Source organism: Glycine max, chromosome 5 (assembly GCF_000004515.6).
Source record: "Glycine max cultivar Williams 82 chromosome 5, Glycine_max_v4.0, whole genome shotgun sequence".
NCBI lineage: Eukaryota > Viridiplantae > Streptophyta > Magnoliopsida > Fabales > Fabaceae > Glycine > Glycine max.
In genome coordinates this window covers 39663261-39687358 of record NC_038241.2, presented here as the reverse complement: position 1 = coordinate 39687358, position 24098 = coordinate 39663261, and the positions used below count along the sequence as shown (strand labels likewise).

At 33.5% G+C, this 24098-nt stretch overlaps 5 protein-coding genes across 7 annotated transcripts; 1 reads left to right on the top strand and 4 right to left on the bottom strand.

The window, feature by feature from the left end:
- Positions 1–960: 960 nt before the first annotated feature.
- Positions 961–3064, top strand: LOC100815760 (probable WRKY transcription factor 41). The gene is made up of 3 exons (XM_003525301.5): positions 961–1617; positions 1725–1853; positions 1968–3064. The coding sequence occupies exons 1-3, from the start codon at positions 1286–1288 to the stop codon at positions 2596–2598; spliced, it is 1092 nt and encodes a 363-aa protein (XP_003525349.1). The 5' UTR covers positions 961–1285; the 3' UTR covers positions 2599–3064.
- On the bottom strand, positions 2911–3986 carry LOC100816295 (uncharacterized). 2 transcript variants are annotated; one of them, NM_001254222.2, is made up of 3 exons: positions 3597–3966; positions 3464–3481; positions 3016–3377 (listed from the first exon to the last, which is right to left on the bottom strand). In NM_001254222.2, exons 1-3 carry the CDS (start codon positions 3955–3957, stop codon positions 3199–3201), a joined length of 558 nt encoding a protein of 185 aa, NP_001241151.1. In that variant the 5' UTR covers positions 3958–3966; the 3' UTR covers positions 3016–3198. The 2 variants fall into 2 exon arrangements, with proteins under 2 accessions (XP_006579464.1, NP_001241151.1); XM_006579401.4 differs by lacking the exon at positions 3464–3481 and having other exon boundaries at positions 2911–3377; positions 3597–3986.
- A 2915-nt stretch (positions 3987–6901) lies between these two features.
- LOC102670105 (uncharacterized) lies at positions 6902–7581 on the bottom strand. The gene has a single exon (XM_006580469.4). The coding sequence runs from the start codon at positions 7551–7553 to the stop codon at positions 7041–7043; it is 513 nt and encodes a 170-aa protein (XP_006580532.1). The 5' UTR covers positions 7554–7581; the 3' UTR covers positions 6902–7040.
- Positions 7582–11023: 3442 nt separating this feature from the next.
- On the bottom strand, positions 11024–20223 carry LOC100815232 (putative GABA transporter). 2 transcript variants are annotated; one of them, XM_006579399.4, is made up of 7 exons: positions 19902–20223; positions 19605–19835; positions 18156–18253; positions 16151–16247; positions 15928–16058; positions 15600–15836; positions 11024–11570 (listed from the first exon to the last, which is right to left on the bottom strand). In XM_006579399.4, the coding sequence occupies exons 1-7, from the start codon at positions 19963–19965 to the stop codon at positions 11181–11183; spliced, it is 1248 nt and encodes a 415-aa protein (XP_006579462.1). In that variant the 5' UTR covers positions 19966–20223; the 3' UTR covers positions 11024–11180. The 2 variants fall into 2 exon arrangements, with proteins under 2 accessions (XP_006579462.1, NP_001242384.2); NM_001255455.3 differs by having other exon boundaries at positions 11040–11570; positions 16151–16337; positions 19902–20044.
- A 1007-nt stretch (positions 20224–21230) lies between these two features.
- Positions 21231–23757, bottom strand: LOC100814709 (high mobility group B protein 6). Its single transcript, XM_003525299.5, has 9 exons — positions 23296–23757; positions 23026–23142; positions 22653–22924; positions 22455–22560; positions 22300–22365; positions 22032–22202; positions 21851–21942; positions 21666–21750; positions 21231–21565 (listed from the first exon to the last, which is right to left on the bottom strand). The coding sequence occupies exons 1-9, from the start codon at positions 23674–23676 to the stop codon at positions 21434–21436; spliced, it is 1422 nt and encodes a 473-aa protein (XP_003525347.1). The 5' UTR covers positions 23677–23757; the 3' UTR covers positions 21231–21433.
- Between the last annotated feature and the right edge of the window lie 341 nt (positions 23758–24098).

The window sequence follows — 24098 nt, the reverse complement described above, 5'->3', positions numbered from 1 at the left end:
AAAATTTAGTCTATCTATTAATTAATGCTTTTGATATAATTTTTTAAAATAATTATAATGCAAGTCAATGATTTTCAATAATAATACAATTAATTTTTTAAAAGAATAGTAATAATACAGTTCATGAATAGATCAGTGTTTTTTTTTTTGTATTTGTGTACTAACACAGAACGAGAGACTACCAAAAATAGGAATGGTAAAATAATATTTGAAAGAAGAGATTAATAGTCATGTATATAAAATGGTTTTGTATCATTATCTAATCACAATTCGTTATTAATATAATTTTTAAAGTAATTATAATAAAAGTCAACAAATTTGATATATAACATAAACTATAATTAAATGAAAGTATAAAATTTCTCTTAAAAAAATTTAAATCACTGTTAAAATAACTCAGTCAAATGTTTTTTAGAATTAACTTTCCTCATATATGATAGCATAAGAACGAGAATTGAGCAGATAGGAACAACCAAGGTGAGCTACAGTAGAGACTGGAGAGGAAGTATCAAATCAACCAAAAAAACAATAGAGTATGAAACTATTTATTTTGCGTTGACTTGGCCTGAGCGAAGATCAACCAAGAAATTGAGTAGATGACCACAACCATGTTACTTAAACGGTCTTCTATGTTTCTTCCTTTCTCTTTCTCTTAGTAGTAAGGGACCAAAGCGACCACGCGGAGTGAGGTTTGAAAATTCCCTTCATTCGAACCCTTCAAATTTAATCATGCCTCGCAGGAACATGGACCCTATCATTAACCAATAATAACTTATCTAGATGACAGTGGACTCGGTCAGCTTTCTTATTCATCACACTATTCACTGACCAAATACCGGTCTTAGCTGAAAAACTCGCTTATCTTAGTCAAACTTGGACTTTCAACCCTCCAACACTTGCTCCTTATTTGCCACTCAAAGGTAGTATTAGTACCACTCTTTAAATACATACAAGGCCTTCTTCATTCAGCAACAAAACATACCTTACTCACTAGCCTAATTTGCTCCTTTAGCCTCACTCCTGCTCTCTTCTACGTCAAATCCTAAGAAACCCATTTGAAATTTGAAATCTCGTTCTGGCTAATTCCATGTTCATTGTTTACTATACCTCACCACTCCAAGGGTCTCATAAATTTCTTCTGCTTCCAACTCTGCTCCAGAAAAAGAAACTGTTGGTTCTAGATACAAGTGGGTTTCCAGAGTAGAAGTGAGGCTATTGGGCATGAGATAAACAGCAAGCACCATCATCTACGACCCTTTTGACTATATTATAAACAACACAAAAAATGGAGAGTGACTTGAGCTGGGAGCAGAACACGCTCATAAATGAGCTAATTCAGGGGATGGAGGTAGCAAGGAAGTTGAAGGCAGACTTGAGGATGCCGTATTCAGTTGACTCAAGAGATTTGCTTGTGCAGAGGATATTATCTTCTTATGAAAAGGCTCTACTGATTCTAAGATGCAATGCATCATCAACTTCCGAGTTGCAGGCCATGAGTCAAGCAACACCAACTTTGCTACCCGAGTCCCCATTATCTGTCCATGGAAGTCCTCTGCGCGAGGACGTTGATGGGACCATCAAGGATCACCAAGAAGTTAAACATGATTCAAAGAAAAGGTGAATTTTACTATACAGACTTGGTAGCAGTTTTCTGCCACATAAAGATCAGCTATGTTTGGTTCTACGGCTCCTAACTATTTGTGTTTCTTTTTAATTGCTTTCAGAAAGGCAACGCCCAAATGGATGGATCATGTAAGAGTGAGCTGTGAAAGTGGTCTTGAAGGACCACATGAAGATAGCTACAACTGGAGAAAATATGGTCAGAAAGACATCCTTGGAGCCAAATATCCCAGGTGAGAGAACTTTCCTCTATCCTGCTTTAGAAAAGAATCACAAGTTTTTCTTAAGGATAAAATTGCCTTCACCTTGGCCAGCTTCTAATAAACAACTCATTGTGACAATTGCAGAAGTTACTATAGGTGCACCTTCCGCAACACTCAGGGCTGTTGGGCAACAAAGCAAGTGCAGAGATCAGATGAAGATCCCACAGTATTTGACATAACTTACAGAGGCAAGCATACCTGTTCTCAGGGAAACAATGCCGTTCTGCCACCTAAGTCACCAGAAAAACAAGAAAAACCAACACACAGTCATAACATTGATATTCACCGTGCACAGGCATCTCAAGAAAGCCTTACAAAGTTCAGAAACATCTTGTCTGTCAACACAGATAATCTGAACAATGGAGATATGGCATATCCTTTCACTTTCCCTTCAACTTCATTTGGATGCATGAAACAAGACAACCACAGCTTGATTCCTTGGGCCCTGGAGAACGAGTCCTTCTTAAGCGACCTATACCAAACACACCTTTTATCCACAACAATACCAGAATCAAACTATTTCCCATCTCCAACTTTCCAGATGAATGTGTTTGATGGGATCTACAGCAAGCCACATTCGGAATCCGATATCAATGAGATCATTTCCACCAACACATCAGCAACCAATTCTCCAATTCCTGATTTCAATTTCTCACTTGATCCAGTGGAAATTGACCCAAATTTCCCTTTCAATACCCCAGGACTTTTCTCCTGATTGCATTTCACTATAAATGGAATACTATAAGCACATAGTCTTCCTAAAATGGGACAACTTCAGACAGCAGTAAAATTGTAGAATAAAGAATGAGCAACTGCAGCACTTATGAAGGTCCTTGTGGCTTGTAGTCAATATCAGAATTACAATTTTGGCACTGAGTTAGCAATTAGCAGTATGTACTTTTAAATAAAATAGTCTCTCCAAATTTGCATTGGTACAACCTACAAGACACATCTTTAGCAGAAGAGCTGAAGAGCATAGCAGTCACAAAGAACAGCTAACTAAACCAAATTAAGTTACAAGATTACATCATCCAAAAAAAGAATATTATTCATATAAGAGAGCTTTTAGAACATTATTGAAGGGTAGTAAAGGGAGCAGATAAAAAATTACACATCAAAATTGGATACGCTGGCCAAAACTCTGTAACATTTCATTCGAATTGATGATTTAATTACACAAATATCCAGCACTTATATCCACTTTATTTACAACACAGCCCATGATCATGAAATTATATAAGTATATAATGATAGTGAGAAACTGACAATAGAATGACTTGTAATATCAAATCTGCATTCTACGTTTCTTCTTGTTCTACTCGTCCAAGCCTGAATTGGGAGTGGAAGCATTTTGATCACGTTGTGAATTTTCAGCTTTTCTGAGACCCTCTCTGAGACCCAAGACAATGAACAAGTTAGTGAGAGTGAGGAGCGACTCAGCCCCACCGTGTAACCAGTCTACATTGGACAAAGAAGTCCCATAATGCACCTTCGCTGCCGTAACATAAAAACACAAATCAAACATTCGTCCATCTTCATCATTTATAAAATTGAACATAATTTTAAACAAATAAACGCACCATAAATTCCAGCTGGTACTGCTCAATGGCAAAAGGTTCAAAACACAGCAAATCAGCAACCTTAATATGTTAAAGCATCTAATAAAATAATTGGAGCAGAGAGAGAGAGAGAGAGAGAGAGAGGGAGACTGACTTGTGGCTCCAACAAAGGCAAGCAAGAAGTAAAAGCCGAAGAGGGTGAGGTTGGGAGCGGTCTTGGACTTGGTAATGAAGTACAAGAATCCGATGTATGGAAACAAGGAAAACGCGAAGAGCTGGGATGCGATGCTCTGGGAGTCAATGGTAGGTGCCCATGGATCAACTGGCAATGGCAACCCGCACACGATCCCTCTTCTTTTTCTGCAAGTGTTTGATTCAGTGATTCTTCTTCTGAGGCTGAGGCTGAGGCTGTTTACGTATTCATGTTGCAGAAATCTTGTTGTTGGAGGTTTCAGAAACTTAGGGGGTTTGCAGAGGGACAAAAGGGGCAGGGACAAGTTAATAGTAGCTGCCATTTCAATCTTGTTCATTCGTCACTCAAACTCAACTCTCTTCTATCTCATCATCATTGGGACCGTTCAACTTTCCAAACGGGCTGGCCCAGTTACTAACTGGCCTATTGGACTACCCTTCATTTAATGCCTAAAACTTCCTGCACCCCCACCATTACTTCTTGTGCCTCGTTACATTTCAAAAAGCTCAATTCCAATTTTTGCGTTTTGGATGAGCTTTTTCCAAAATGCGATGGGATGCAGTAATTGCATTTTGGATTGAACTTTCCAGAATGCTGTAAGGCACAACAGAAAGTGATAGTGAGAGTGCATTAAAAGGTGATAGAATTATCCAAAATGTTGGTTGATTAGATTAGATACTGCAAATCTAAAATACTATTATAATTACTAATTTGCTTCCAATTTAACTAATTTAAATATTGATTTTAAAAAAAATATATTTTGTTTTAGGCACTATTTTTTTATTTTATTTAATATAAAATAAATCAAGTTTTAAAATATAAAGTAATCAAATAAATCTTTAAAATCTTTATTTTAGTTTTTTAGTTAAATAAATGAATAAATAAAATATAAACTAACGGGGACAATCAATATACTACTCCAAAACTAGAAATGACATTAGTAGTTTTGGAATTTATCTGTTGGGACTTGGGAGATCAATCTTTTAAATAGATATTAGTACTTTAAGGGATTGATTTTTAACTTTCAACTAAGGAATACCTTGGATAAAAAAACAGTTTTTGAGTTTTGTTTGACTTGTTGTAAATTAACTCACATTTGAATATTTGATTCAACCTACAGCAACTACAAGATTGATCCCAAATTCCAAATGGGTCGGATTACCTTATCTTTCTTCATAAAATAAGGATGGATGTTACTATTGGCCCAGTAAAATCACTCTTGGCTCCTACTAGTAAAGAGTACATACCAAAGTATCTTTTTCCCATCCACCTTTTCCCACTTCCCCTATTTTCATTCTCCTCTCCTCTTTCCCTTTCTTCACTCATTTTCCCTTTTTTTCCTCTCTTCTCACTCATATGCTATCAAGTTTTTTTTTTTTCATGGTCCAAATAAAATCATAATTTTATTGTACAAAATTTTACATAACAAAATTATAATTTTATTTTTTTCGGTTTTGTTGTTCAACCAAATCAAAATTTAGTTATACAAAGTATTATCTAACACAACCAAATTACATTTTTTTTGTGTTGTACATTTATTGCACAGTAAAATCATGATGCATTACGAAATTGTGATTTCTTATGTAATAGGGGTGCAAAAATTGTGCATCGTGATTGGCATAAACAACAGTACTTTCTTAATTTGTCTCCGCAGGTTTAATTGCTTTCAGCTAATATAATTGGCATAAACAACAGTACTTTCTTAAAATCTTTGCAGGCGCGCATGTGTATAAAATATGAAGATAACTCTCTTAAATCAACTACCTTAAGGAAAAATTAAATAAACAAAATGACAATCTAACAACTTTTTGATTTTGAATTCCTGTGCAGGCGTACGTGTATAAATAAACCATGCTACCTCATAATAGATTATTGATTAAATTTGAATGAAGTTCATAAAGTAATTTCATTAAATAGAAAATAACTAAAAATAGAAAAAGTGAAAAGAGTGATTTTTATTTTAAACACACTTTTTATTAATGTTTTTTTGTATACCAGTTAACATTAGTGGTTGCAAAATAGGTTAATTTGCTTTAAACTTGCCTTAAAAGGCAAGTTGACCCGCCAGTAGAAATGGATTGGAAAACAAAATTCATCATGCTTAGATGTGAGTTGGTTGGTTATAAAATATCGGGTTGACAGATTGACCTATTATGACAAATTAGCGAGTGATAAAATGTTGACTGAATGGATTGATTGGTCAAAACTCACTAAAAAAAATCTTAACATTCCAAAAATGCAAGGTTATTGATGTTTTCCTTTGTTTTTTCCCTTCAAACGTTAACTTAAAATTATTGATACTACTATATGATAGGGTTTATTTCCAATCCATTCATCTGGTTTGCTTGCCCTGTGGTCATCTCTAACAAAATAAGGGATAAGATGAGCTCCAATCTTTAGTTAGATGGTCCAACAATGTTACCATCATAGAAATGCACTAAGTGTTATATTTTAATAAGCCTGTTGATCATTTGAGTCACTTAACTCACTTTGTCATTTTTTACCGGTTAGACAAGTTGTCTTACTAGATTCAACTTGCTTTGTCACTCATAATTAATATGATTGTGTGTATTAACATCATATTTTAATTTTAAAAAATTATAATCAGTGTTATCTCAACTATACAAAAACAGAAATCATAAACACACATTTCCTCTTTTATTTCATTTATACTCTTTTTTTATTTATTTCTTTTTTCATCACATTACTTATCAAATCTATTATTTTCTTCCTCTGCTTTTATTTCTTCCCTTTCTTGTTTTTTTTACCGCCTCAATCTACTCCGAAATGAAATGGATCTTCATTATACTCTGTACGAAGAGGGTTGAGAATTTCGGGTTTAGTAAAGTTTATTTTATTTTTAATTTCATTCTATCACGTGACTTGTTTGATTATACATCTTATGTCATTCCTCGATCTGTATTACTATATAGAAATTGTAGTAAAATTTTAATATCATAAAAGTTCAAACCTTTGTAGTTGATAAACCACTTCGGCCGTTGCCCATTGGCCTGAAAATGGATGCACCACCACCCATATACGCGTCTCCTACCCAGTTGACTCCGGCCGAATCCTAATTATAGTGTACCCTTAAAGTCATTTTCGCTTTAATTTCGTTTGCCGGAAGAACTTTCGAGTATATTTTATTTTATTTAATAGTAATGATAATTCACATAAACGTCCAAGTTACAGATTCGTATGCGATCCCAGGATTCAATGTTGCCTTGTAAAATAAAAATTAAACAATTGCGTCGTGAATCATAAAATTTGAAACTTATATATATATATATATATATATATATAACAAAAGCATTAAGCCACTATATATACACATATGCTAATTGCTACGTTATGACATGAAATGATAATAATTATTATCATCATCTAAAGACTGAGCCAATTGTGTTAAGCACACGAAATACCGATAGAAGCGGTGGCCATAAACCGCTCCGACGCTGACTTTCTGACGAAGGAAGTGATATCTGGCGAAAGAACACCCACCTCAAACTCTGGAAGTTCGGGAATTGTGGAGAGAACCGGTTCGGACTTATCATAAACAACGTAGAAACGGTCATTGGAATATTTCTCTGCCACTTGGAAAGTACTAATATTGTTACTAGTACTACGGGTGCTAGAGATCCTCAGTTTGTTGCGGGACTTGAAAACAAATCGAAGGAGTTTCTGGAAGGTTCGAGAGAACCTGAAAGACTTGTTGTTGGACATGGGTGGTTGTGGTTGTGGTTGTGATGAGAGACAACGTTCGGGTAAATGAGACATGGAAAGAGTTCTTCTATTGCTCGGGGAATTCGCTATTGCCGTGTTTAATTGGCGTTTGAAGGAGTTGAGCTCGTAGGAATCATATAGGGTGCTGCCACAATCCCAAACTTGCCTAAGCTTTTCTTCTCTCGATTTCTCCATGTTGTGAAAATATATAGTGTTTTCTTAATTTTAGGTTGGATACTATATAGGAGGAGGTTTGAGAGGGAGAGAGAGTGACGTTTGACCACTTTTATGTGATGGTTGGTGAAGGATTAAACGCGGTAGTAATGACTTTGTGTTATGACATGGAAAGTGTGGGTTTATAATAAGGGTTTCACGTCCCGCGGATATTGACCACCATTACCATTAAATCCGTGAGGATACTTTTATTTTTTCAATTTCGGTGCCAGCAGTAATATATTTTTTGCTAGCTGCTTGCTCTACATTGGGCAAATCATTAAATGGATTAATATTGAAAATAGATGAGAAGGAGTGGGAAAAGGTGGGACACCGGGACGTGGAATAAAAGTGGCCTTGAAATCTTGAATCATGTGTGTGTAGTGTGTAAGTATCATGTCACATCGCACTCACACGTACTAGTACATACTTGGCTATAAGTGCGATTATGTTCAACCATGGATTAATTAATGGATCATGAGTTAACTTAATTAATCGACCTATTAATTAAATTAATAATCATGTGGACGCGGTGGCCTTGCTAATCTATACAACCTCAACAAGTTTAAGTATTTGCGTTTTCATTGTCGTCCAAGTTACTGGGTGCTTCTCCATGAATATAAGAATTGATCATCACATAAGTCTTCTTTTTTCTTTTTTAAAAAGGAGACCACTTAAAGTCTTAAACCATAATATAAACTTATATATAGAGCCACTATAGAATTATTTTGAAACACAAAATTAAATGTTCTATTACACCTGTGTGATAATGCATTTTCATGATAATTTGGTTCGACTCTGAATGCATTAAAATTAATAATTTAGTTTCTTCAAAATTAACAAGATGTATAACTTTTTGGATCTTTCATTGAATAATTTAGTTTTCATCATCTAAAAATGCATAAATTAATATGGAAACTTTAACTAATAAAGGTTTCATGCTCTCACTTAACTTTAATAGAATCTTTTGACTTGTTAAAGAAACTAATAACCGTTCTACTTTTTTTTTTTAATTAAGATTACCAGCAGTTTTGTCGAATTGAAACCTGAAATGTACAAGTTAACTACTTAAGAAGCTGGAATACGCAATAACCTAAAACCTTGTGGAAAGATGCAAAACGCAGTTATCAGCTTCCAGGTGTACACATGCACACTTTTCGGATAGAGACACTTCAAAGTGGCTGATGATAAACTCGATCGTGATAAATATGTCATGAAAAGTATGGGTAATGTGAACAACTGTGAAATTGGAACTCTAATAGGAAATTTGACTATGGATTAGATAAGTTTGGGCAGGAAATGCAGTAGGCTAACTTTGAGTAAATAAATTGGTCATTTTCATGAGGTACCGTAGATTGAATATATGACAAAACAGGATCCACGACAAGAATAAACTATTGGATATTATATGTTAAAAGAATGTTTCCACGATTTAAATTTATTTATTAAATTGGTTTATTCACATTTTAACAACTTAAAATAAATTCAAATGCTTATAATAAAAATACTGTTGTGTGCATATATAGCCGGTAAGTTTTTTTTTATTATTACCTAATGAGAATGCAAAACATGCAAAATTAAACTTGAGGTGCAGCACAATACATGCCAAATAAGACTACTCACAGCGACCAACCCAAGTTTAACGCGAAGAAAACCTACAAAAAGGTACACTTAGTACGAAGACCGTGCTAAGCGCATGATTACCGTCATATTTTCTAAACACAGTCGTCACGCTTAGTGCGAGGTCGTGCGTGAATTTTAAGCTAAGTACAGCTATAAAAAGAGGTGCAAGATGAGGAGAAAGACACATTGAGACTCAGAGCTTTCTACTGAACACACACCCAAAATTGAGTATCTCAAATATGAGAAACCCTCCTCCCCCCTTCTCCGCCTCTATCCTTATTCTTTTTCTTTTATTCCCATTAACCCCTAAAGTGTTAAAGTCTTTCATGATAATGAGATGTTAAATCTCCATTGTTGGGAGTCTAGCGGCCAAATTCTTGTAATGTAATTGTTTCCTACTATCTATTTAATGCAATGCCAGTTTTTATTATTCTTTTTTATATTTATTATTATTGATTGTGGTTTGATCACCCATATTTCATGCATCTATTTAGGAAGTAAGCATTGGAAAGTATTTATTTTTTAAAGAACTGATAAAAGACATCTAAATGAAATCATGTCTAGGAATAGAATGATCATGTTTAGCTTATTCATGCATCTCTATTCTTAATAAAATTTACTATTTTATCTTTCCAAAAAAATTTGGGGGAGAAAACAGATAAATTAGGTTCTTTTACTTGAGGAATCAAGGTTAGAGTATCATAGTAGATGTGGGTAAAAATTATTGGAAAAATATTAGATAGAAAAAAATTATTAACATTATATCATGAGTAGTTTGATATGTTAGACCCCAACACATCTGCATTCTGAATTCATCTTTTGCATTCAAAATATTGTTTATTTTTCTTGTCTTTCTATCTTTTACCTTTTCCCTTTAATTTCACTCATAATTTTTTATCTCTTCTATTTTGTCTATTGCTTAAAAATTGGGTTTACACCAATTTAAGTACAAACAAAGTTATTGTGAATTTGACACTTAAAATTCCATTTTAAATTTTACTACTTGTGACAATTTAATGCACTTGCCAATGAATTAATACACAATGAGGTGGTGACCCGATGGTGTGGTGTGGAGGTGGCATTGGATGGTTGCGGTGGTGATGTTTGAATACAACGGTGATGTTGAGTGGAGGGGGTTAGAGTTTGCTTGGAAGGGGAATGAAAAAAATGGGATATTAAGAATTTTGGAGTGCGCCAAGAAAAAATTAGTGACATTAAGTATTTGCCTTGACAAGGTAGGACATGTAGAAAATAGAAGTAACCCAATCCAAACTTTAAACATTATATGAAACTGACATTTGGGCTTTAAAGCCCACTAACGTTATAACATAATAATAATCATATGGACAAAAAAATTAATCAAAAAGAAAAATTGATATATTACTTTTATAGAGAAAATGTCTTTTTTACATGAGATAATCATATTCCAACTAGTAAGTTCACTTTAGGTGGTAGGACTTTTCTCAATATTTAATATAATTGGATATTTAAAACTTAAATTTAATATCACTAGTTAAATTATAAAAAAAAAACCTTAGATTAGTTGATTCTTTGTGATAATAAAATAGTCGATATAATAAAGATGTAAAAAATAATAAACTATGTTTTTATTGTGACTTATTTATCAAACATTTAAATTTAAGTTGCTTATGAGCATTATTGTTGATTTTATATTTATGACACCAGTATTATGACCCTCTATACATAGATATTGAGAAAAAATGTACCATTCTTCTTTATTTTTCTAAATAAAAAGTAAATTTTCAACATTAAATATTTAATTTTTTAAAATTCCATAATCAGTGTGCAAAAACATATGCACACAAAACTTCAATGAAGAACTGCTTTTTTTTATAAATTTTTTTTCCAGGTTTTGAAAAACCAATCTAGAGCGTATACACAAACCCACCATGAACTCCAATACATCACCAATGCTGGGAACAGTGCTTTTATCTATCTGCATTGATGATTTATGTATGCATTAGGTTAATCCACAACATCACTACTAAACAACTTAAATTGGTTGGCATCAAGAACCAATTTCCTTATGGAAGAGAATGCACCCATCATTCCAGCACCCGTGAATATCACCATAATTGAGACGTTGATCCAGTAAGTGAAGGATGATTTTGGAGGCTTGTATTCCATGTTGTATAGAAGCATAGGCAAAATGAAATCTAGAGGGATGAAACCAATAGCACCAACCACACCGTTAATGTCTCCAAAAAATGGTAGCATGGCTGCCAAAACCCCACAGAATATCATGTAAATTGTTCGGAGAATTATGCGAGGAATGAGATTTCTTTTGGAAAACATCCCCTGCCTCACATCAGCTGATTTCTTCTCCATTATCTCATAAGCAACTTGAGAATAAACCTGTCACATGTTGGGACAAACATTAAATCTTGCTCATGGTTGTTTTGTTTATGGAATTTATTTACAATGCACTAAGTGTCAAGTTTTCTTTTTGTCAAAAGAATAGTGTAAAATTTTCTTAAGAGTATCATCAATCATAAATATACATAAATGTTGGTTAATTTTGAAAATCGAGATAATCCTGGATAAATCTGAAGTCGTGTATAAACACTTTCAGATTGAATCAAATTTCGGGATTCAACCAAAATTGTTCAATCGGATAAAATCAGAAGATTATAATTCAAGAGTTTTGTTTTGGTCTTGTGAGTTTTTCACATGTTATGCTTTCTGAACCAGGATGATTATTTATAATCAAAGAACAGGTGGCTATTGGCGGTTGATGGAAGTTATTTATTTTTTAAAAATTGCCGTTGATGGAAGTTTTAGTAACTTCCAACCGTTGATGGAAGTTTTAGTAACTTCCATGTAACTTCCAACCTTTGCCTAAACCGAACATCTCGTTATTACATTAAAACAAGCGTGCACTCTTATTTTAACACAATAAAGAGATCAATTACACTAAAATGTCCAACAAACCTCCCCCATTTTAGTGTAATTACCGATCAAATCACCAAAGTCATAACATACCACAAACTACTGCATAGATGAAATATCGTGACGATTGAATTTCATCTTAGCAAATTACACGTTTCAAATATTCGAATATCAGGGTGTCACTAAGGATTGAACCCTTTCTATTCATAATGAATACATGAAGATAATCTGCACAATAGTTTATAACATTACTCTTGCTCGACACTAGTTTTACTAGCCTGTGTCCCTATCCTTCATAAGCATATCAAAGCCAAGTCCCAGCTTCTTGAAGCGGCTAAACTTCATGCTTATATAGGTAGTCCTTTTCTTTCTTGCACCTGCAAATGCAATTTTTCAAAAGAACCATTAAGAAGTTATACTTCAACCTCCTTAACTTGCAGAACCGAACACATTCCTTTTGGGATACTTTCGATGATGTGTTCCAATCTCTACATGTTAAGCTTTCCACATTGAATTCAGCACCTAATGTCATATTAGATGGGAATTGGGTATCTTAACATAAGAGATTTCAGATGGACTTTAATCCTAATCCCACAGCCGACCTTTTCACGAGATCTCTACTTAACCCTTTGGTTAAATGATCGGCCAAATTATGCTGAGTTCTCACAGCCCTACATCCCCAAATTTTGAGATAACTCAAATTTGGTGTCTTTTTGTGCCAAAGTTCATATGGGGTAACCTTATTCCTTTTGTTAGGAATTTGGTTCAACAAGTAACAGGCTGCCAACATAGCCTCACCCCAAAATCCTTCACTTAAACCCGAATAGGATAACATGGAATTCACCATTTCTTTCAAGGTTCTATTCTTCCTTTCGGCTACACCATTTTGTTGTGGTGTATAGGGAGCTGTAGTTTGATATATTATTCCAGTAGATTGAAAATAAACCGGATCATAATACTCACCTCCCCTATCCGTACGAAGAGTTTTGATTAGTTCATTTTGATGAAGTTCTACCTCTTTCTTATAAATTTTAAATTTATCAAGAGCTTCATCTTTTGTATTTAATAAATATACATAACAATACCTTGATGCATCATCAATAAAAGTAACAAGATATTTTTTATGACCTAATGATGGAGTAGCATGCAAATCACTATGAATAAGGTCTAAGACTTTAGTCTCACTTTTAACATCCTTAAAAGATTTCCTAGTGATCTTGGTCAACATGCAAGTTTTGCATTTTTCAATGTTCATATCAAAAGGAGGAATCATACTTGTTTTTGACATATCTTTTATTCTTTTGTAATGAACATGTCCTAATCTAGCATGCCAAATTTCTGATTTTGTCATATTAGTTATAGAACTACACGAGGCCATACAAACAGATTCATGAACAAAAAGAACATCAATGTTTAATTTAAACATTCCATTACAACGATAACCAAATCCAACAAACGAACCATGTCTTGACAAGATGTACTTGTCACTTTCAAGTACTTGCTTGAAACCACAATTATTTAAAACCATACCAGACAATAAGTTCTTACGAATACCAGGTACAAATAAGACATTATCCAAATACAAACTTTTTCCGGAAGTAAAAACTAAATTCACACAACCTAATCCTAGGATTGGTTCAGTTGCAACATTGCCCATCTTCACAATAGAGCCATCATCGATTGGTCTAAATTCCTTGAACCAACGACGATCTTTGCACACATGGCTTGTTGCTCCCGAATCAAACCACCAAGCAACGTCATCATCCTGCACATAGAATGCATCAGATATTAGTGATACATAATTTGAATTCGTATTCGAATTAAAATTATTCACTACAATCTGACCTTGTTGCTTTTCAGGATCATTAGACCCACTTGGACCAGCCTTGTTCTTTCCTTTGAACACCCGGCAATCCCTCTTTAAATGACCAGGTTTCCCACACTTCCAACATGACAATTTTGTCTGTTTGTTTGGACCTTTGTTCTTATTTCCTTGAAATTTTCGTTTGTTACCTTTAGCATTGTAATTTTGCTTAACTGTTCCACTTTCCTCTACCATATTAACGGAAGAGGAACCTGCTACGGTTTTATCATTGACTTTGTCAATTTCCTGAGCCCTCAGCGACTCCTCAATCATGAAATGACTACCGAGTTGAACCAGAGTCAACTCTTCCTTCATATGTTTCAAGGTATGCTTGAATTCTTTCCAAGAAGAAGGCAGTTTATCAATTATAGATGAAACTGCAATGGATTCATCCATTTTCAAATCATGTTGAGTAAACTGACCCAAAATCCGTAGCAGTTCATTATATTGCTCCATAACAGGCCTCGAATCAATCATTTTGTAATTAAAGAAATTACTAACTAAGAATTTGTTACTTGAGGCATCTTCTGCCATATACTTGGATTCAAGAGAGTCCCATAATTCCTTAGCAGACTCAACATTTTGATAAATATCAAAGAGAGAGTCAGACATACCGTTCAGAATGTGTCCACGACAAATGTAATCGTCGTTCTCCCATTTCGAACGCTTCCTTGTTTGATCCAGAGTTTCGCCTTCCATATACACCGGCATCGGTGTACTCAGCACATACACCACATTCAATGCTGTCAAGAGAAAGTGCATCTTCTTCTGCCATCTTCTGAAATCCTGCCCTTCAAACTTGTCCAACTTTGCAAACTTGCTTGTCATCTTCAAACTATCGTTCGTCATCTCGAAAGATTTGATTCAATCTTTTGTTGGTTAATTTTGAAAATCGAGATAATCCTGGATAAATCTGAAGTCGTGTATAAACACTTTCAGATTGAATCAAATTTCGGGGTTCAACCAAAATTGTTCAATCGGATAAAATCAGAAGATTATAATTCAAGAGTTTTGTTTTGGTCTTGTGAGTTTTTCACATGTTATGCTTTCTGAACCAGGATGATTATTTATAATCAAAGAACAGGTGGCTATTGGCGGTTGATGGAAGTTATTTATTTTTTAAAAATTGCCGTTGATGGAAGTTTTAGTAACTTCCAACCGTTGATGGAAGTTTTAGTAACTTCCATGTAACTTCCAACCTTTGCCTAAACCGAACATCTCGTTATTACATTAAAACAAGCGTGCACTCTTATTTTAACACAATAAAGAGATCAATTACACTAAAATGTCCAACAATAAATGGTAAGATTGTTAATATTTGCAATAATTAAAAGTCATATCTATTAAACAAGAAATTATTGTATGGTCTTAGACCAGATAGGTCTGGTCAATTCCTATCTAAAACATAATCAAAATTTATTTGATTCTTTTTTTTGAAACTAAAAAAACTCATTGATAAAGATTATGGTCACGTTGTGGTCCGTACTAAATAATGTTTTTAGTGTATAAAAATTAAATTCTTTGAGCCCACCCTAAAAAAATCAAACAAAACCAAATAATATTTTCCCATGACAAAACTCAATCCTGGTCAATTGCCCATTCCATGAAAAAAGAGAAGCTTGTTCGCTTACCAGACCAATGGCAAAGAGTTGAAGAAGAACAAAGATGATTGCAAGTCCAAGAACCCAAGTTGGAGCCAAAGGAGGTCCACTATCTGGCAGCAGACTCTTCAAAATGTTTGAGTTGGATTTGTTTCCAAATACCCAATACCCAGAAACTGCAGCAGAGTAGAATGTTACAAAAATAACGGAATAGCACATAAAAAGGCCTTTTACCATCTTCCCAGTGGCAGGGGGTGCTAGAGTTGCCTGTGTTATTCATAATGACATACATGGTCAATGTAACATACAAATAAAGTAAATTATTTGTGTCTTATACAGAAAGAGGAACAGTGGGTACTTGTATCTCGGGCAATATGCCATTCCCAAATATTGCTGCAAGTATGGACATGGAAGTGAAGGCACTGAAGGCCCTTGCAGACTTCTTAGGTTCTAAGGAATAGTCCCTTGGAGGGGCATTTTCTGATGTACCTGCAAAATGGTTGTAACTTTCTTAAATCATAGGACCATAGGTACCATACCAAATTATGTCTTTAATTCTATTGTAGCACTAATGAAATTACCTGCATGAATACAGGCACCAACCACCAGGATGGTGTAGCCCAGGGCGAAAAGTAGTGAACACAAGTTGATGTGTCGCAGGGAATGAAAAGAAGGAAGCTGAGATAAAACTATCATTATCACTGTCACCATTGCTATAAAGTGGTACAATTTGAGGGGTCCATGAGGTGAGATATTGGAGTACATGATCTTCCATAAAAAAAGGAAAACCAAACAATTAAAATTTAAAAACTGAAATATTTTAACCAACGCCATTTACTTGACACTAATGTTTAATATTCCAAATCATTAATGTATACTCTTGAACAATATGCAGCAAAAGCAAAACATAGTTTGCACAGTATAAATGGTCCAAAGCTCTTCAAATCCGAATTCCCCGTGCTCACGCAAGAAATTCTAGCTTTGATTATTTTCAGGCAAAAGGAAAAACAATAAAAATCCAATAGCTAGCTTAGAATTGAAGTTTGTAAATTGTAATGATCAATTATTAGTAGCTTAGAATTGAAGTTAGTCGTATATCCTTACTATTTCATTCAGTACAGCGTGAAACTAGTGAGTAATTCAACAGTAACATGACCACCATCAGTGTAAAGTTTAGCAAAGGAGAAATTTGCAATTACTTCAAGGTTTTTAATTTAAATTTTTATTTGCTATTATTAGTAATTATCTGTCATTTAATAATTTCACCTTATTTTAAATTCTTAATTTATAAATATAGAATATAATTATTTTATTTGAATGTTTTGTTACGTTGAATATTATAAATAAATGGTTAATGTAGATAACTGACAAACATTACATAATAATAATAATAATAATAATAATAATAATAATAATAATAATAATAATAAAGTATTAATTTTTTTCTCTTCCTAAAACATTTAAAACCTAATTAAAAAGAGGTATATTATTTGTAGGACATTACTTTTGTTTTTTTTTTCCATCAAATCAATTATTTTATCGTACAACTTTATCTTTCTTCTCTTTCTATCTGTCCTTTTTATTGTGAAAACTTATACAAGGAAAGGAAATTATACAAATTCAATCTCATCGGAAAATGGCCAAAAGGATTATTCTAGATTTATTGGTCCAGGCCGAAATGCATATCATTATCATTTGTGTGCAAAATTACCTTCATGATTAACCAAAATTTCAAATTTTTAATGTGTAGAATGGTGACTTAAAAAATCACAATTACAATCTCGTTGCACCACTTGTGAAAAAAGCAGTCTATTATTGAATTTGAATCTTATGATTTTCTTCCTCTCTCTCTTTTTTCAATGAAAATATATCATTTTCACATTGACTAGCCTCTTAGCCATTTTCATTTGTTTCTACTCACTACAACTCATCAGTTCGGCTAGACCCCGGCCCTAACCATGGTTATGTCCAGTTTAAGTTTAACATTACTGTATACATCTAAAGATGGGCTGTAAATAAATTATGAGTGGAAATTTCCGTTACTAGTTATTATCAACAGTGAAATTCAGAATTACAATATGTAAGACTAATTGATTATTTTGTATATATACTACTTTCTCATGTTTTAAATATAAGGAATAAAGTTTTTTTTTTCTTAAATATAAATAAATCTCAATTACTTTTATCTTATTTAATGAGATTCTCTTTAAAATATTTTTCGTTTAATAAGATTAAAAGACTTTCTTTTTTAATACTGAATATAAAATTTTAATGAAAAATAATTTAAAAAATATATATATTTTTTAATTATAAATGATTCAATTTAATAAAGTTAACTAATTTTTTTTCATGAGTATGAAATATGTCTTTTTTCTTCTTGTTATAATGGAGATAGGAAAGAGTATAAATTATAACCCGTTGCTTTCATTGATATATGTCACTATAATCCTCCGAAGTGTTTATATTTTCTTTTATATGTGTATCTTGATTGGAAAATGACAGAAAATTAACCTCAAATGAGTTTAATGTATAATAATTAAGTAGCAAATCAATCGATAATAACAAATATTGAAACGGGAAGCTAACCTGAAGGCATTCCCCCGCAAGCAAGATTGCCCCTACGCCAACGCCAGTGTTGATTGCCGTTTGAATAAAGATTACAAAATAGAACATCCAACCGGACCCTGTTAAACGACAGCAAATCTTACAAACCATGTGACACGTCTTAAGTTGAATTAATTATAAATGTGATGTATCAGCACAAAAAATGATATACACACAGTATTGTTTTGTTTTTGAGTAATAGAATTAAAAAAAATAGTGTAGAGTTTCATATAAAAAATTTATGACCATTATCCTCTTAAATTTTCTACTATAATTTTATAAAGAAATTTCAAATTTTTTTTTTGGTGAATAAAGAAATTTCGATGTGATCCAAAAGATAACATATCTTACCAAACTATGATCATCGGTGCACAAATTTGGGCCACATATAATTTGTGAGCGTAAGTAATCAAAGTAAATTAGTCAGATAAAGCCCAAAATTTCTGCGCCAAATAAAAAAGAAAAAAGAAAATGCCCTGGATAATATTGTAAATAGATGTAAGCAAGTTGGATTCCAATTTAGTTTGATTGAACTTCTGGTATAGTTTATATTGACTTCGGTCTCTAAATGATTTTTTTATTTAATTTTATTTTCTTAATTATTCTTATTATATTTATAAGTTTTTTTTAATTATTTTTTCAATTATTTCTCTTAAACTTAAAACTATAAATTTTCTGTTTTCAAATTTAAAATTTTCATAAATAAATTTATTTAACACTGGTGTTTTTGCTCTCCTACATTACATGATCAAATCCAATATATAAATTTTATAGTTGTAATTGTTTATCATAAAAAGTAAAAATCATCCATATCATATGAAGTAAATATATATAAAATGATCTAAATAAAATTTAGTTTAATTAAAAAATTTAAATCAGTATACAAGTTGAAAGAGATAAATTATATATAATAAAAAAGATAAGAATTCATAAGTTATCATTAAGAAATAAGAGAAAAGCCTGTGAGATTGGAAAAGAGAGTAGGAAATTAATTTAAATTAGAAAAAGAGATGAAGAAATCAAGAAAGATCTAAAGAAATTTAAAATTAAGAAATAAAGAAAGAAGATAAATCTTATAAAAGAAAATTTTCTAAACGAAAAATATTTGCACATAAGAGGTGTAATTCACCTTTTATACATAAAATGATCAATTAAAATATCATATTTCACAATTCCTACCTTTGCACCTTTAAAATGATTTTGCAATCCGAATTTGTCACAAGCCTCTAATTATTTAAATCTAAGAGTCTTTAAGGAAAAGTAATAAAAAAGAATTGATTAAACAAGTCAAGAAGACAGTTAATGATGAACCTAACACGCAGTCTGAAAGCGAGGAAAAGGAGAAACAAGAAAGTTAAAGTTTTCTTGTTTGTGCGGTGACACAAACCAAGTAACGTAACCATGGTAGCATTATGCATAGTAATGACGCACCTAAGACGTCAGCGGCTAGTTCCCGGAAACGAATATGCCGGCGACCGGATTTTTCGCAGTGATCGAGCACTTTGGACATGAGGAAGTAAGAGTAGAAGGTGACGATCCCCATCACCGTCAAGCACATAAATCCAAGTCCCCACCCCAATCCCCTGAACGCGTATGGCAGGGTTAGTATCGTGGGTCCAACAATTGCGGTCGTTAAGTGAAACCCCGCATGCCACCATTCACCTGTATCATATCATGTTATTATGTTAATTTCTTAAGCCATGCATATATATATCTTAATTTCTTAACCTTTGGATTGGAGAACGAAAGCAGCTCCGCCGTCCTCCTCATCCCCCTTTGGTGGTTCTGCCATGGATATGCCCTGCTCCTCAGCTGTTGACTAAGTAGGATATAGAGGAGGAGAATCCATGAGACCACATCTTTCTTTATATAAGATATGTTAGGTGTGTTTCACTTATTTATCTGTTTGATCCCTTTTTTTTTATTTTGAAAGAATTTTAATCTGACTTCTTTTTTTGTCTAAATTATAGGTATGCTTCAAATAATTAAAGTTAAAATAGTCGTTGATCAACATGTTTGATGGTAATTTAACTTATTTTGCAATTAAGTTTAACTACTTTTGGCTTGGACTCCGAAAACAAAGTTGAAAGGAAAGACCTAAGCGTGCGGAGGGGGGGGAATATTTCTATGATTGAGCCGTATGAAACTAACTAGGTACTACCACAGATTGTTCTACACTATCAGGATTTGCGTGTTGTGTTCACACTTGCACGTTCAACGCGTGTCGTTTTTTCAGATTCAAAATAAAATAGACCCGACAATAACATCGTGCATCAAGCATCCCATATTTCTGTCTTTCCAAATTGGAAGAATTTTTGCTGCTTTTTCTTATTTCCTCATTTCAACTACAACAATACTGATAAATCAAGGTGAGATCAAAGTTGTTCCGGATTTAGGCCTCTGCGTAGGCCCAGCCCAATAGATCTAACACATGTCACCAGCAAGGTCGCGAGAAAAAGCCATCAATACTCATAAATTTCTTTTCTGGAAACGAGTTTGGTTGACAAAAAATATTCCACACGGGTTTATTTAATGTTAATTAGTTTTAAAGAGGCTGCTGGAAGTTAGTAATCTTGTAAAAAATAAGAGGTTTGAAACAGCTGTTGCTACTCCGTCCTGTAACGAAAACAAGTCATATCATTCCCTCCTTTGATGTTTTAGGGAACAAAATTTGTAGCGGCCATTGTTATTTAGTTATTATTTATAAATTATGTATTTTTAATTAATTTTGATTTTGATTAGCATATTAATTTTGATTTTTCATCGTTATTATTCTCACAATTCTTTTCATTGTCTTGTATATTTTATTTTTTATTAGCATGTTAAATTAAAAAAAATTCATTTTTTTAATTAGCAAATTATACTTCTTATTTTCTAATATATGCGAGTATAATGTTCCTTTCTTTTTGTTTTTTTAAAAAATGTCTATTTCAAATATATTTTTATTTTTTAAAAAACATTATTACGAAAATATCATTTCCAGTGCCATTTCCCAAACGGGTGTCCCTTTTGTTTAACAAATGGAAATGAAAAATCAGGCAAGAAACACGAAGGATATAAGATTAAAATGGCCAAATTCAATATTAATAAAATCTGCATGAAAGCAACTACATGAAGAAAAATTGCTAGAAAAAGTCTTCGTAAAAGAAAATTTACAGCTAAAAAACTAACTTCAATGACAACTAAATTTTAAAGATAAGCATATTCAATACAATTTTGAACATGCACAAGAGGATTTTTAATTTCTTATTTCTCCATTATTATTCGGTTTTCAGCTCCTGGCTTGCAGTTGCGGCAATGGATTTGTTGTATTCCTCCAATTCCTTCTTGTATGCATCCATTGCTTTTGATGCTTGGCCATTCCAGAATTGTCTATCCTCCACGCTCAGTTCCTAATAGCCCAAATTGCACCACATAGATATGCAATGTAAGAAAGTTGAAATATGGTTGTATTAAGCAAAACATAAGTTAAAGATGCAGAGCAACACTTACCTTCCACTTCAATGAAACAAGTGCATTAAGGGTTGAGGTGTTGATTCCTGGTCGCTCCTCATGTAAAGTTTTCTTTGCTTCTTTGCTGCACGAAATAAAGCTTTGACTTGTTAGATATGACAGAAAAATTTCTTGTTAGTTGTTACTATACTTCCAATTTCATGTTACTTGTAAATTGAAATCACCTGAATAAGATGAAAGAGGATGCAGGCTTCTTAGGCCTGTTTGGATCAGAATTCTTGTCATCCTTGTTTTGTTTCTTCTTCTGTTTTGTTTTCTGCAACATTGCTTGGGTGGATTAGCATGAACTGAAGTACTGGATGTGAAACAAAAGGGCAAGGACTAAACTGATAAAGAAGAAAAAACCTTGATTATATTTTCGGTTTTCTCCTTCTTCTTCAGCAGTTGCAATGCTTCTTGTTTTTGAAGTTTCATATGCTCCTCCTCTTCCTTCATGAAATGGGCAGCCTCCTCATCTTTCTTCTGTTTATAAACCTCCATTTCTAGGGCATATTTCTCCTTATTTTTCTTTGCCATCTGAGAGTTACATAATAAGTTATAAAATAAGTTATTAGTAAGAAAGCATGCCTCTAAATGACTATGAGAATTGATAGACCAAAGAAGCTGAGCATACCTCTTCATAGGGTCTCTTTTGTTCTTCTGTCATGTTTTTCCACTCTTCGGCTGTGATCTTTGGAACCTGAATTAAAGAGAACCAACCCTTTATATCTGTTATTCAATCATGATTAATGAACACAAAGATCACTAACAAGGGTGACGAGTAATTACCTCCAAGAAATTCTTGTTCTCAGCAACAAGAGCTGCTCGTCTATCATTAGTGAACAAGAAATAAGCTGACATGGGGTGCTTCGGTTTCAATGGATCCTTCTCTTTCCTGTGAACATGTACATGTACATGTAAAACTAACATCAATAACCACACAACATAGAAGAATGGTCCAAAGGGAGGTATATATATATAACTTACTTGTTCTTCTTGCCCTCTTTTTCTGCCTCTTGTTTGAATTGCATGTACTGTTCGAGCAACTCCATGGCAGTCTTCTGCTTCTGCTCGTCTTCCAACAACCTCATTGCCTCAGTCTCACGTTTTTCCTTTGCAATCATTTGCAAATAAGCTTCTTTCTCGGCATGGTATATCTCCTCATAAGGCTTCTTCTCTTCTGCAGTAACAGTCTTCCATTTAGAACCCAGCATGGTAGAAATTTCCTTAAATTCTGCCTCTGAGTTCGCTTTCTTGATCTGCACCAAGCCATCAATACATAAAAACCATTGAATTTAACTAAAACCAACAAATAAAAGAGAGAAAATAAGAAAAATTTAATTATCCCAAATGATTTTACCTCATTCCATTGGTCTTTCATCCACAAAATGTAAGGTGGAGAAGGCCTTTTCTTCTCAGAGCACCCCTTCTTCTTCTTATCCTTCTTTTCTTCATTATCTTTCAACACAGGCAAATTCTACACAAAAAAGAGAAGAAAGATGAGGAGGATGCCCAAATGCCCTAAATTTTCCACAATCACAATTTAGGTCAAGGGTTTTTGGGGTCTCTGAAACCATGGGTCCCAAATGCCCTAAATTTTCCACAATATCAAAGATGGCGATGAACTCACCATGGTAGGTTTAAACTCCTTCAACTTCTGCAATTTTTTGAGCTCGGTCTGAAGCTTCTCTTGCTCGCGGCCGCGGTTTTTGAGCTCTTCGTCTTTCTGCTTGAGAGCCTCGTCCTTGAGCTTCAAGAGCTCTTCGGTCTTCTCCTTCTCGAGGCGCATCTGCTGCAACATTTCCTGCATCTCAAGCAATTCTTTCTCGAAAGATTGCTGCTTCTTGGAATCTTGTTTTTTCTTTGAGGGAACTTGTGCCTTATCGGATGATGGCGAAATTGGTGTGGCTATGATGATGTTGGCATCGTTCGTTGATGGGGTTTTCTCCTTCAGGGCCCTTCTGCCCCTTCCCCTCTTTGCGGGTACTTCAGCAACAACAGTGTCGCCCATCGATGAAACAAAAGAGAGAGAGGGAATAACGGAATTGTATTTCGGATATGAATCAGAACAGTGAGTCAGTGTGTATATTGTGAAGAAAAGAGGAGCATTTTATAGGAGAATATGAGCAACGGTCGGATTTTTTAAATTTGAAGGAGTAGGTGCGACTCTTCGCTTCTCTTTTATTATTTGACCATTGATTTCTGAGAGAAGAGACAATCAATTTTTTTACCATGTGTGAATTTTCAATTTTAAAGATCCACAGAATTACTAGTGAGCATTAACGGGTAGTTTTGAACCATTAAGGAAATATATAATTATTATAATAAGGCTTAAATATACTTCTTTTATGTTTTGTTTCTTATGAAGTTATTTATTTAAAATAGTTCTTGTAAAAAAAATTATATTCTAGGCCTTGTTATTTTATTTAAGTC

Coding starts and splice junctions, on each gene's coding strand:
- LOC102670105 (XM_006580469.4), bottom strand. CDS start 7,553: ATGGAGAAATCGAGAGAAGAAAAGCTTAGGCAAGTTTGGGATTGTGGC.
- LOC100815760 (XM_003525301.5), top strand. CDS start 1,286: ATGGAGAGTGACTTGAGCTGGGAGCAGAACACGCTCATAAATGAGCTA. Junction 1,618..1,724: donor AAACATGATTCAAAGAAAAG/GTGAATTTTACT, acceptor AATTGCTTTCAG/AAAGGCAACGCCCAAATGGA. Junction 1,854..1,967: donor CTTGGAGCCAAATATCCCAG/GTGAGAGAACTT, acceptor TGACAATTGCAG/AAGTTACTATAGGTGCACCT.
- LOC100814709 (XM_003525299.5), bottom strand. CDS start 23,676: ATGGGCGACACTGTTGTTGCTGAAGTACCCGCAAAGAGGGGAAGGGGC. Junction 22,561..22,652: donor AAAGAGGGCAAGAAGAACAA/GTAAGTTATATA, acceptor ACATGTTCACAG/GAAAGAGAAGGATCCATTGA. Junction 22,203..22,299: donor AAAAGAGACCCTATGAAGAG/GTATGCTCAGCT, acceptor TGTAACTCTCAG/ATGGCAAAGAAAAATAAGGA.
- LOC100816295 (NM_001254222.2), bottom strand. CDS start 3,957: ATGGCAGCTACTATTAACTTGTCCCTGCCCCTTTTGTCCCTCTGCAAA.
- LOC100815232 (NM_001255455.3), bottom strand. CDS start 19,965: ATGGCAGAACCACCAAAGGGGGATGAGGAGGACGGCGGAGCTGCTTTC. Junction 18,254..19,604: donor ACTAGCCGCTGACGTCTTAG/GTGCGTCATTAC, acceptor GTCGTTTAACAG/GGTCCGGTTGGATGTTCTAT. Junction 16,338..18,155: donor TTGCGGGGGAATGCCTTCAG/GTTAGCTTCCCG, acceptor TTTTTATGGAAG/ATCATGTACTCCAATATCTC.